The sequence below is a fragment of the Echinops telfairi genome, unplaced genomic scaffold, assembly GCF_000313985.2.
Source record: "Echinops telfairi isolate 266 unplaced genomic scaffold, ASM31398v2 ScPeMD7_7469;HRSCAF=8507_1, whole genome shotgun sequence".
In the NCBI taxonomy this organism is placed as follows: domain Eukaryota; kingdom Metazoa; phylum Chordata; class Mammalia; order Afrosoricida; family Tenrecidae; genus Echinops; species Echinops telfairi.
Genome location: NW_022111373.1, coordinates 35,942,270 through 35,954,680, shown reverse-complemented (window position 1 = coordinate 35,954,680; position 12,411 = coordinate 35,942,270). Strand labels below are relative to the sequence as shown.

General features: G+C 34.8%; 1 protein-coding gene across 1 annotated transcript in view; it reads left to right on the top strand.

The window, feature by feature from the left end:
• The window catches only part of FER (FER tyrosine kinase), a 222,544-nt gene that overhangs the window by 207,181 nt on the left and 2,952 nt on the right, over nucleotides 1-12,411 (top strand). Inside the window, exon 13 of the mRNA XM_045285087.1 lies at nucleotides 2,817-2,955. Coding sequence (XP_045141022.1) covers nucleotides 2,817-2,955 — 139 coding nt within the window. The remainder of the gene's footprint in view (nucleotides 1-2,816; nucleotides 2,956-12,411) is intronic.

Sequence of the window (12,411 nt, the reverse complement as noted above, 5' to 3'; positions counted from 1 at the left end):
ATTGAACTCATACTTATAAAACCATTGCTTCCAGTACTTCCAGAGATATCTCTGAAAGAGCTGAGTGATTGGGAGAAAGCATATTTATGATGTTTCTCTGAGGTTGTGTGTGGGCTCCAACTACAGTAACTTCAGCCTGCCATTTGTAACAGTATTGTTTGGGGCATAGGTTTCCAAACTTATTTGGCATAATTTTGAGAAGCATAATTCCTCAGTGCCCTCTCCTATCTGCCCACCCCTGCAGTTAAAAACGTTTGTACTGTAGCCTGTAATCCAGGATAAAATGTAGGTATTGCTTTTGTAGCCTCCCTGAATCATTTCAACACCCTTCAGAGGGCGATATCGCCCACTTTGGGAAACAGTGCAGGGCACAAAGAATCAGAAGCTGCAAGCTTCTCATCCTACCCAAAAGAAATGAGTAGACCAAAATAATTGGGGTATAGTTCCTATGAGCTAGCACTGTACATTTCTTCCTATTCCTTCATTTTCATAATAGGCACAACAGAAATGTTTATAAATTTTTTTAGGAAGCCCCACCTCTACCCTAAGCATATTCCTCATCTTCAAATCATGAAGTGACTTTCTTTAGTGTTTGCTAAGCTATTGTACTTTAAACACTTCCGTACCTTAATTAATAAATTCTTCAGTCTCTTCATTACCCCAGTTCTAAATAAACTCACCAGAAACCATGGTGGCATACTGGTTATGCATGGGGTGTGATCTGAAAAGTCAGCAGTTCGAAACCACCAGCTGCTCTGCTGGAGAAAGATGGGACTTTTACTCCCATAAACAGTTACAGTCTTGGAAAGTCACAGGCAGTTCTACCCTGTCCTTTGGAGTTGCCATGAGTCAGCATCTACTCGATGACAGTGAGTGACAAGTAAACGCAAAGTGATGGATAGGTTGGTAGGACAAAAGCACACATATGAAATAACATGATGCTTTCTGATTTTTGAGGGATAATGATGCAAACATATTCTTTTCCAAGAATTATAATACATTTCTTAAATAGTGCTATTTTTCCCTCACCTCAGGAAAAAATTAGTGTAGCACTTGTGCTATTGATTAGTCTTAGAAATGTTTCATTATAATGAGATTATGGTATTTAATTATATGCATTGTGATATATTTTGGAAAAGTCACATTAATCATTTTGATTACACTCTTTCAAAAATGAGAATATATTTAGAATATCAATATTTGTAAAGGAGTTGCATATTGACACGTGTATGTTTTTAAAAGTAGCCTATTGCATCTTAGAGATATGGTGGGCTCTTTATATAATTAGTTTTTTTAACTAATTTTTGTGAAAACCTTATAAAATATTTTTGAATTATATGTTAATTAAAGCTAAAAGAAAAGCTAACTTAGTAAGTAAATTTCCATGGACAGTTACACTATGAGTATATTTAAAGAAGTAAAAAATATTGGTAGATGGATGAGTATGAACCAGTGTGTGGATTCTCTGGACTTACAATGGAGTTTTACCAGTAAGTGTTAGGTCCTTCAGTGATATGAAGCAATGAAGCCCTTGTTCCAAACCGTTTTCATTTTTTACAGAGATCCAGGGAGGCTACATAGGGTTCATAATATCAGCCTGGAAGAACTCATTCATGTATATTTTGCCTTTCCAACATTATTCATCCACATTTCTCCAGTTTAGAATTTGATTCCTAGTGAAGCATTGTGTGTATTGTATTTCGGGAATCATAAGAGATAATACAAATAATTATACCTTGCTCATAGAGTTCTTTTCATCTGACAGTTTTCTTTCTGTTGGTAACAAAAAATGAAACAAAACAAAGAAACCTGAACAATCAACTTTTTAAATCAGAAAATCTGTAATGCCGTTTATCAATTAGAAACATGTCAAGGAAATATATACTTCTGCTCTTAATTCTCCCTGCCCTGGTGGTGTGGTGGGTTACTTGTTGGGCTACTAATGCAAGGTCACCAGTTCTAAACCACCAGCAGTTCTGTGGGAGAAAGAAGAGACTTTCAGGTCTCATAAAGAGTTCAAGTCTCGGAAACCCACTGGAGCATTTGTACCCTGCAGTATAGGGTCACTATGAGCCAAAATCGACTTGATGGCAAGGAGTTTGGTTTTTGGCTTACTTCCCATAACCTTGGCTTTCTCAAATAACAAAACGATTTCTTTTCCTGGTGTGGACCTGGTTGATAGTCCTCCCTTGCTTTTGCCACCTGTTTATAAGTGCATGTGTTTGTTGCTGATTCTGGTTGTGTTGTCTGTCATTGCTGGACAGGAGCAGGGCCAACAGTGTGGCAGAGGGGACAGTTGACTAATAAAGTGCGAAGATACAGCTGCTAAGCAGCAGCAGAGCCTTGGGCAGTGCCCTCTGGACATAGAGCATGGCACACCCCACCTCGTGTGCTTGAGAAATACAAAGGAATAACACCTCTTTTATTTTCAGTAAAAAAGGTCATTTAGTAATACATTTCCCTGTTTGGTTTTTAATTTCTCTGACTGCTAAGCTTTAATACATATATCTATTAAGAGTCTAAATGCTAACTCTAAATGTTAACTTTTGTATGCATCTATGTATGATAATACAGGGGGGAACCCTAAGAGATTTAAGAATATGTATTTATGATAAAGTTTAATACCAATGCCTCTATATCTACTCTTTAAAAATTGTGAACATTTTAGATTCATTATATAATTTTTAGTAGGTCAATGGAAGAGCAGAACAAATGACAAAAAGTCTATAATTCCTATGAATGTTACTAGAAAAAGAATCACTGTTCTCTCTAACTGTAATTTGTCTTTTCCCTTTCCCTCTCTGTATTTGTTCAAGTACTCTGATGTGATCTCCGTCAGTGAAAAGCCTCTGGCTGAACAGGACTGGTACCATGGTGCAATTCCTAGAATAGAAGCCCAGGATCTGTTAAAACAACAAGGAGACTTCTTGGTGCGAGAGAGTCATGGGAAACCTGGTGAATATGTCCTTTCTGTATATTGTGATGGACAAAGGAGACACTTTATCATACAATTTGCTGATGTACGTTTCCAGCTTAGTTTTACTCATATTTTAATGTAGTTCTTTGTGGTATAATTGTAATAAAGTGATGAATAGTTTGTGATAAATGCCCATAACACTTAAATTTTCATCCTTATTTTTTTTCCTGTCTGAATCCCTTAATTACCATGCTCTAAAGTTTTAAAAGCATGTTATATATCCTATTAAAGTAATATGAATGTAATGTATTTCAAATTTAGTACCTTTTAAAAATTTAAATTAATGAGAATTTAAAATATTCTAAGTTAATTTGAGCAGTAAGGTATTTTAAATTAAAAATAAATAATTTAATTTTTTCCTTCAATTTCTTCTTAATATATTTAAGTATAGAAATATTATTTCATAATTGGTCTTAAATTTTCGCTGCAAATATAACATAAGATTTTTAAGAAACATTTTGATGAATAGTGCTAATAAAATTTCTTATTGACTAGGATAATCATATTTGAATTGGTTTTGTGATTCAGTAAAGGATTACGCTCCTCTACCCCATATAAGCTCTTGCTTGTAGTTATTAATAAACAACAAATAAAAATTGATGAAAGATAAATAAAATGATCGATTTACCTTACTTCTAATGCTAATTTAATTATGAAAATATATGTAATATTATAAAAATATATTTAAGTATTGCTAAACTATTTCTTAGGCTGTTTACATTTTCTTTATTGGGCATTAAACCTAGGAATGTTTTGTTTAATCTTTAGTGACTGATAAATGTTTTATGTTTTGGGATGTGAAAGCATTGGTGCGCTTCTTCAGTTTTTACTCCCATCTTTTCAAGTGATACGGATTTTCAGGATGACTGTCCACAGGATTTCAGTTTATGTTCAGGGACTAGAATGGTGCTAACTAATTGCCATGTGGACTAAATAACTTCAGAGGGGATTATGTAATGCACACATGTATATTACATGAAATTCACAGAACATAAAATAACCACTTGAAGTCTAAATTCAGTGGAATTTAGAGTAGCCACACCTAGTAACTTACATTTAAGTGAAATTGACACAATTTAAAATGTGTTTAGACCATTAAAGTACATATGTGTTCTAATTTTCATATTGATAGTTAATTTTCTTAATGTTCAGACCCTGACTTTGTAATCATATTTACTTACTTTCACAATCAAACATATTGTTCTAATAGTTTATCAATCTCATTTTCCTTAGTAAAGTCTTTTGAAATTTGTATTGTGATCACTCATCAAAATTTGTGGCCATGCTGGCAATATTGTAGAAGGAAGAGTAATGCTAAACTCAAACCTCCCCAGCATCAAGTTGATCTGACTCCTAGAAACCTAATAGACAGGTCACAACTGCTCCTGTGGGATTCCCAGACTATCACTCTTTAAGGGAGTAGAAAGCCTCCTCGTTCTCCCAGTGAGTCGCTTGATGTTAGCAGCCCAATGTATAATCACTATGCCACCAGGACGCCTTTTAAGTGAAGTATAGACAAATTAATTATAATTCATGTGATAACTTTCTTCTATTTCACAAACTCTAAAAAAAAGTACTAGTTTTGAAATTTGCCCTATGTTACAAAAGGCTAAAATATGAGGATAAGTAAAAATGTCTTGCTACTAGGGTTCTAGTTCAGGCATATATGGACTTATTTAAAATAAACTGTTTAAACACATCTCTGAGAGATCACTAAGTGGATGGAGAGAAATTCTCTCATTACAACACTTGTCTTGGTCTCTTTAGTAGTTTGCTTTTAAAAAAAAACAGCATCTAATAAAAACAGTGGCTTCCAAGGGTTCTAATAGGCCAGTGAAGAAATAGAGGTCATCCCACAAGGCTATGGTGACTACATTTTGGACTCCAAAGATATAATCTTTATTGATCTTCATGAAAAAATGCAAGATGACCACAGGACTTATTAGAAAGTAGTTTCAAGAGTGTAAAAAAAAGTGGATTGGTGTGAAAAAGGCCAAGAAATTGTACCAACGGAATTTTTTTTTAAATCACAGCAGTGCACCTGTTCATTCTTTGAGGGAAGCCACAGCTGGCCTATTGGAATTTACTTGAGAAACTTTATACCATCTCCCCAACAGCCCTGATCTGACTCCTTCAGACTGCCTCTGGTTCCCAAAACTTTCATAACTTTTAAAAGGAATACAATTTGAAACATGACACAACAAGGATGAGAAAGCTGCCTTCTTCAGGGACGGATTAGAGAGAGGAAGCACTGCTTATAGAGGTGCATAGACCTTGATGAAGTACATATTGGGAAACAATAGCTTGACATTTTGATATTTTCATTTAATAAAGGTTTGATGATTTTGTAGCAATATTTTTCTACTTTCCCTTGTATTCACTTATACTTCTAGCTTAACATGTAAGTGTAGAAATTCAGATTAGTATTCTTTCTAAAGAAAATGAAAGGGTCAACTTGAAAATGATCAATTTTCTTTAATAGCACCATTTTGTTTTAAGTGGCTAAAATGATTAGCATAATATATGCCAAAAAGACATTGGTACAGTCATTTTTTGAAGGCTTAATTCAGCTTTTTTCTTTCATTGAAATTAGAGGTCTCTAGTAAAGGTGGGAGTACCTATATGTCATTAAATTCCTCAGGTTCTGTACTTTGCAGTTTTTATTCTCATAAGCTTCCATTATATAATGCTGCACTCTTTGGGTTATTGAATAGGAGTTTGAACTCTTGGGCAGCTTTTAGTTATTTTATATTGTATGTAGGTAAATCTTCTGTGAGTTAAAATGAATGCGTTTCTTCCGAATGTACCTGTTGATTTGAAGTGGGCAATAAATGGAATACTTTATTATTAGATATTTAATGATTGCCTATTATAATCAAAGAGTTTATAACCTCATATTAGTTTATAAAATCTCCCCACAAATGAAAAGACAGATGTGGTCAGGGAGGAAGATTAAAGTAATGAAGGATTTTAGAGAAGGAGACAAACAACAGGTCAGAGAAAATAATTTTGGGCCCTGATTCTGAAGAGTTAGGTCCAGTCTCTACTCTGTACTTGCTCTGTGATTGGGGAAGTCATTTATTTTATTTGATAATTTTCAGTTTCCTTATCTGTAAACTAGAGGTAAATATCTGTTAATGTTCTTGTGTGAATTAAATGAGTGGATCGACACAAATGTATTTTCATAAGATGTGAAGTACTGTACACAATTTAGATACTTTTACAATCCTGGGCTGCCTTGGAGAAAAAAATACAAATAAACTTTGTAAGAAATACCAATATAATTGGAAGAGTTAATCTAAAAATTCTTTTTTTTAAACATAAGTTTTTGATGTCTGTGTTATTTTAGAATTTATGCACAAATAACATTTTTGGCAACATTTTCTGTCGAATAGAGTTTAGGGTGGTAATTTTTGGAAGTTTGATTTTTGGATATAATTTAACATTGTGTGAAACTCTTTTCCTATGAACACTATGATTGAGTAAGGTAGACATTCAGACTTTCAATTTTTAAGATCTTTTGCCAGTTTTTTGGAGCCCTGTTGTTGTGGTAGTTATGCTTTGGTCTGCTAACTGCAAGATCAGTAGTTCAAAACCAACAGCTGCTCCGCAACAGAAAGACCAGGCTTTCTACTCCTGGTAAGAGTTACAGACTTAGAAACCCACAGGGGACAGTTCTACCCTGTCCTACAGGGTCACCGTGAGTCGCCATTGACTTGATGGCAGTGAACTTTAGTTGTCAGTTTAGCAGACTATTAGTTATTTCAGGCTAGAATTCTACTTTTCATGGTGCATTCACTTTAATGAAACTGCATGTATTAAACATATCTGAGAATATTGATGCCGTACTGGTGCTGTGGCTAAGTGCTTGACTGCAGTTCAGATCCACCCAGCAGCTCGCCAGGCCCTCTTTTCTCAGACACACTAGCCTGGAAAACCCTTTGGTGGCAGTCCTATCTTGTCAAGACAGGGTTGCGATGAGTTGATATTGACAGCATACATTGAAAACAAGAACATCTGAATACAGTGTATTTCTAATGTCGCTTCCTGGCCTGATACATGGTTGCTAGCCCTACAGTGTATGATGTAAAACCCTGTTCTGTTAACTTTGTATTATATTTTTTGGTAATTTTTCATAACATTTCAAATAGCTTAATTCCTTTGATAAGTAAAATATATGTATACCCAAACCCCAGGTTTTGTAGGTGATAAAAACGAAAATATATGATAAACACAAGCAATTTAAAGGTAATTTCTTATATAATGTTACATAAGTGTTGGCCTGCTAGCCACATGGTCGGTGGTTCAAAATCACCAAGCACTCTGCAGGACAATGAAGCTGACTGCTCCTTTAAAAGATCGTAGTCCCAGAAACCCTATGTAGGGTCGTTGTGAATTGCTGTCGCCTGATGGCAGTGGGGTTCATGCATTACTTAGAGAAACACACCAAATTATAGTTCTAGAATTGGTCTCTCTAACACTCATTTGCTAAACACTATTTTTGCAAAATGCCATGATATGTAACACAAGGAGATGAAATTGAAATTGTACGGCCCTTCTTTGGGGGCTGAGAATGCCAGGATGTGTAAGGGTAGTAGAATTTTGAACAGAGAACTATTAATGAAGTAAGATTACTCCCTACTGCTGTACGATTGCTCATGATGACACTCTGACATAGGACAGAGTAGAACTACCTCAACGTACCCCCAACGAGTTCTCCAGTGGATGTAGCTTTTATGGAGGCAGACTGCCTCATTTCGCTCCACTGGAACAGCTGGTGAATTTGAATCACTGACCTTGGCATTAGCAGCCCGACGCCTAACCCACAGAGCCATCAGCAATAATAATGGATCATTAATTGATCCACGAAATCCAAATTAGCATGTGATGATGAACTAAAAGTAACAATATGATAATAAAATCTCTAAAATAAGCCTTGGAGAGAAGTCCTCAGTGTAATGATAGCATTGTCTTTATTGATTTCTTTATTCAGGAAATACTAATCAAGTGAGTATCATGTATGGTTCAGGGAAAAAATAGTGGGCAAAGCTATGCTCCATCCTTTTTTATACACAATTAGAGATTTAAGGGAGCTCCTACATGCCTTAAAAAAGAAAGTTTGAATTGTAAGTATCAAATCATTACATTCATTGTATCAAATATTTCATTTATTCAACAAGTCGTTCTTAGGTACCTATTTATTTATTGTCTTGTGTTAAGTTCTATGTTCAGACAATGGATTTAATCACTGCCTGTACCAGTTAGGTTCACTTTATTGTTGTTGCCACATCTCTAGACTCATTGACCTAATTTTAAATTTATATCATGGAGCTTAAGGGGGACTAAGTGAAAATAAATAGAAATTCAGATATTTGGAAGACAGTTATTTCCAATTCTGTGGCTTTTGCTTTATTTGTTTTTTTAACACTGTAAATTTGCTATTCTAACCCTACCATTTGGAGGAGCCCTGGTGGCATATGGGTTCCACGTTGAGCTGCTAACCACAAGGTCAGCAGTTTGAAACAATGTATGGCTCCTTGGAAGAAAGATGAACCTTTCTACTCTCATAAAGAGTTACCGTCTCGGAAGTGCACACAGGCAGTGCTGCTCTTCCCTACAGTGCTGCTGTGTGGCGGAACAGCCCCCTGGAAGTGAGAGTGGGGTGTTGTTTGCTTTGGGGTGTTTTTTGAGCCCTACTATTTAAAGATTCAAGAGAAGGCATAAGTCACCTGAAGTCAAAACAAACCTACTGTGCCATTTTCTATGTCCCTCATGTCCAGAGATGTGTGAGGCTTTTTTCTTAACAATAAAATGAAGACATTAACACTATGTTAATATTACTGTCTGCAGGAACACTGAGTGACTACTGTGTACAGCCCAGGGATATAATGGTGATGCTCACAGCCTTTGGGTGGTCACCATTATTTATAAATGGCATACAACACATATGCAATTATAAGCTATAAAAGTGTTGTGGAGGAAAGCTACGTGGTGCTGGGGTAGCGTCTAACAGGAAAACCTAAGGAAGTTACTATGTTTGAGCTAACAATTGAAGAATGAATAAGTAGCCTTACCAAAATCTTATCAATTTTATCTCCAAACTCTCCTGGGATACTTCCTATAAAGTAGTTATTTTAAATATTCAGCGTGTCATTTTTATTTGAGAAACCTGCAGCTTAGACTTGATATTTTAATATTTAGGCATTTTAAAGGAAGGAGTATTTTGCCCTTTTGTTTTGCGTACCCTGTTTATCTCAGATCCTTTCAGAAATGACTTTTCCTTTCCATTTTTCTTCTTCTTTTCTCATAAGCCTATTCATTCTAAACCATGAATCTGGATGCTTTTTCAGGAGTTTCACATCAAATTATACATTCATTGAATCCACTTCTCATTTTTCTGTTCTTTATCTGCTTTGTGTGAGTTTCTTGCATAATAACAGTTCTCTAGATATATGTAAAGTAATAAAATCTGATTCTATTTTCATATATATGCATGATTCATTCTTAAATAACACGGTAATAACTCAGAAGTAAATTCTAGGTAGAATAAATATTTTACAAACAAGTAATCTTCCCCCAAAATGAATCATGGAATATATACTGTATAATAATGTGCCCTTATTAGTTCAGTGTATATTTATATAAGGCTTAAAAATATAATTATATGTAGCTACATTTGTATTTTATAAAAATTCAGTTATACAATATTTTTATTTATATTTGTTATTTACATAATGATACACTTAATATATTTTTCTATAAGCTATAATATCAATAATAGTCAATGCAATTATCTGTGTGGACATTTGTAGCAATTTTTTGGAATTCACATAAAAAGTCATTAATGGGCACTTCAGCTCAGAAGATGTCTCTTTTTTAAAAGTGATCCTGAGTTTTATTTTTTATTTTATTACTAAAGCCATTTGGAGATACTTAAAACATCCGAGCTGAAACACCAACCTCAGGTCAGATGAGCTGCAAGAAAGAGAGCTATACAAGGTCAATTATAATATTAGAATATTTAGTACATTAAAGAACAAAATTTTCCAGTTTTAGTGAATATGTTCTTCTGAATCTTTTAGCTGCTTAAATGAGCTTTATCAGTGCATAGTCTTAGCATCATTTTTTGATTACTTCTCTCCATTTTTAAGAAAATGAAGTAATCAGTTTTTGCATTGATTAGGGCTCTAAGAATCTCACTGATTTCAGAGTGATTGCTGCAAAAATAATTGGTAGTGATCAATTTGTTTTCAGCTCAGGAAAGAAGTACCACTGCTGTGTCACTGTATTAGACCATCATGATTACTCTGTCAGTGGCAGACAGCTAACTTAAAGATGAGATTTGGTTTTCAATTGAGAAAGATAAAATTAAAACTCATGTTATTTTATTCAGTATGTCTAGTTTTAGAGGTGTATTACTAGAGGCATTGTGATACTGGAGTTTGATTTAAAATTTCATCCTGTCTGACCATCATCTTATTACTTCCACTTTTACAAACATTTTGCTTCAGTGTGTTTGTGTGCATGATCCCTTTCTTCATTTCTGAACTAAGTTATCATATTTATCGCTCACTCTTGTACTGTCATCTAATGTACATTGCATTCCATTCATTTACATATGTCTATTGCTTCAAACGTCATACACTGGACATTATTCTAGGCCTTGGGGAATACTCCGATAAAAAAAGAAATATAAATATCTATCATCTTATGAGCTTACATTCTAGACGGAGAGATAGGCAGTAAATAAGATATGCTATTAAATCATGGTAAATTCTAAGGAGAAAAATTCAAACCATAAATGGGGATAAGCAATTGAATTGAGTTGAGAAAATGAATATTGAAATTGTGTAGGGTAGTCAAAGTCGACCTCACTGAATTGGTCACATCTGATGAAAGACAGGAAGAAAGGAAGACTGTGGCTATCTGAAGAAGTATTTCAGATAACAAACACAAAGGCCCCATGGAGGGAGTGTATACAGCCTTTTTGTTGGAACAAGAAATAGCTGAACATGGCTGTCGGGAGTGAACAGGTTTTAAGATTGGTAAAAGATGAGGTAAGAGCAGTGATGGGGACAGATTACACAGCCTGTTAGAAGTTATAACCAATTACTGCTAAGTCATCTCTGACCAAGGGTGACTAAATTAGAGTAGAAAGGTGCTCCATAGTATTTTCAGTGGTTGGAATTTTAGAAGTAGATCTTCTACTGATTTGAACATTCAACCTTTGGTTAGCAGTGGAGGACTTTTGTCTCACCCACTGTGTCGGTATAGGTCATGATGTTGTTAGTTGCTGTTGAATCAGTTACAACTCACAGCAACCCTATGTAAAGCAGAAACACTACCCAGTTCTGCACCATCGTCACATTTGTTCTTGTATTTGATTCCATTGTTGCAGCCACTCTATCAGTCCGTCTTGTGTGGGGCCTTACTCTCTTTCTGTTCCTTCTTTACCACACATGTTGTATTTCTCCAGGGATAGGTCTCTTCTGATAACATGTCCAAAGTATGTGAGACAAAGTCTTGCCATCCTTGCTTTTAAAGAGCTTTCTGGTTATACTTTATCCAAGACAGGTTAGTTTGTTCTTTCGGCAGTTCGTGGGACTTGGACTATTCTTCACCAGTACCATAATTCAAATGCATGGATACTTCTTTTGTCTTCCTTATTCAGTGTCCAACTTTCCCATGTATGTGAGGCAATTGAAAATACCCTGGTTTGCATCAGGTGCACCTTAGTCCTTAAAGGAACATCTTTGTTTTCAACACATTAAAGAGGTCGTGTGCAGCACATTTACCCAATGCAATTGGTAACAGTCATGACCTCATGGCTGTTGTTTCCATGAGCATTGATTGTGAATCCAAGCAAGACAAAAATCTTGATAACTTCAATTTTTTTCTGTTTATCATGATGATACCTAAAGCTTATATTCTGAGAGAGGTGAGGCTTTTGAGCAGCTCAAATTTGTCATAGTAGACCTTCACTCCATTTCACTGCTATGATAAGAGTAGACTGAAAGAAAACTAGGGAGAAATAGTTTGAGAGGTTGAAATATTGTTATTAAATGCCATGAATACATCTGTGGCTTTTAAAATGTCTTTATTTCATAGTCAATTTCATTTAAGAATGCCTTCTGGGATCATTAAATTAGTGATAACTTTTATTCTTTGAGAAAATGTAATGTACACGGAATCTTTTTTAAATATTTATTTTCTTATATTCATATTTGTAGCTAATTTTGTCATCTAAGGTTTATTATTTATATGTTAATAATATTATCCTCACAATTAGACCAATAGTCAATGTCATAATAAATAGGGAAAAATTATATAATTTCTCAAGGATTTCATTTTGCTTATGTCTAGTGGACATGGAAGTATCAGTCAAGAAATCATAATAATTTATAAATAATCAAGGGTTCATGATGGAGGGGGGG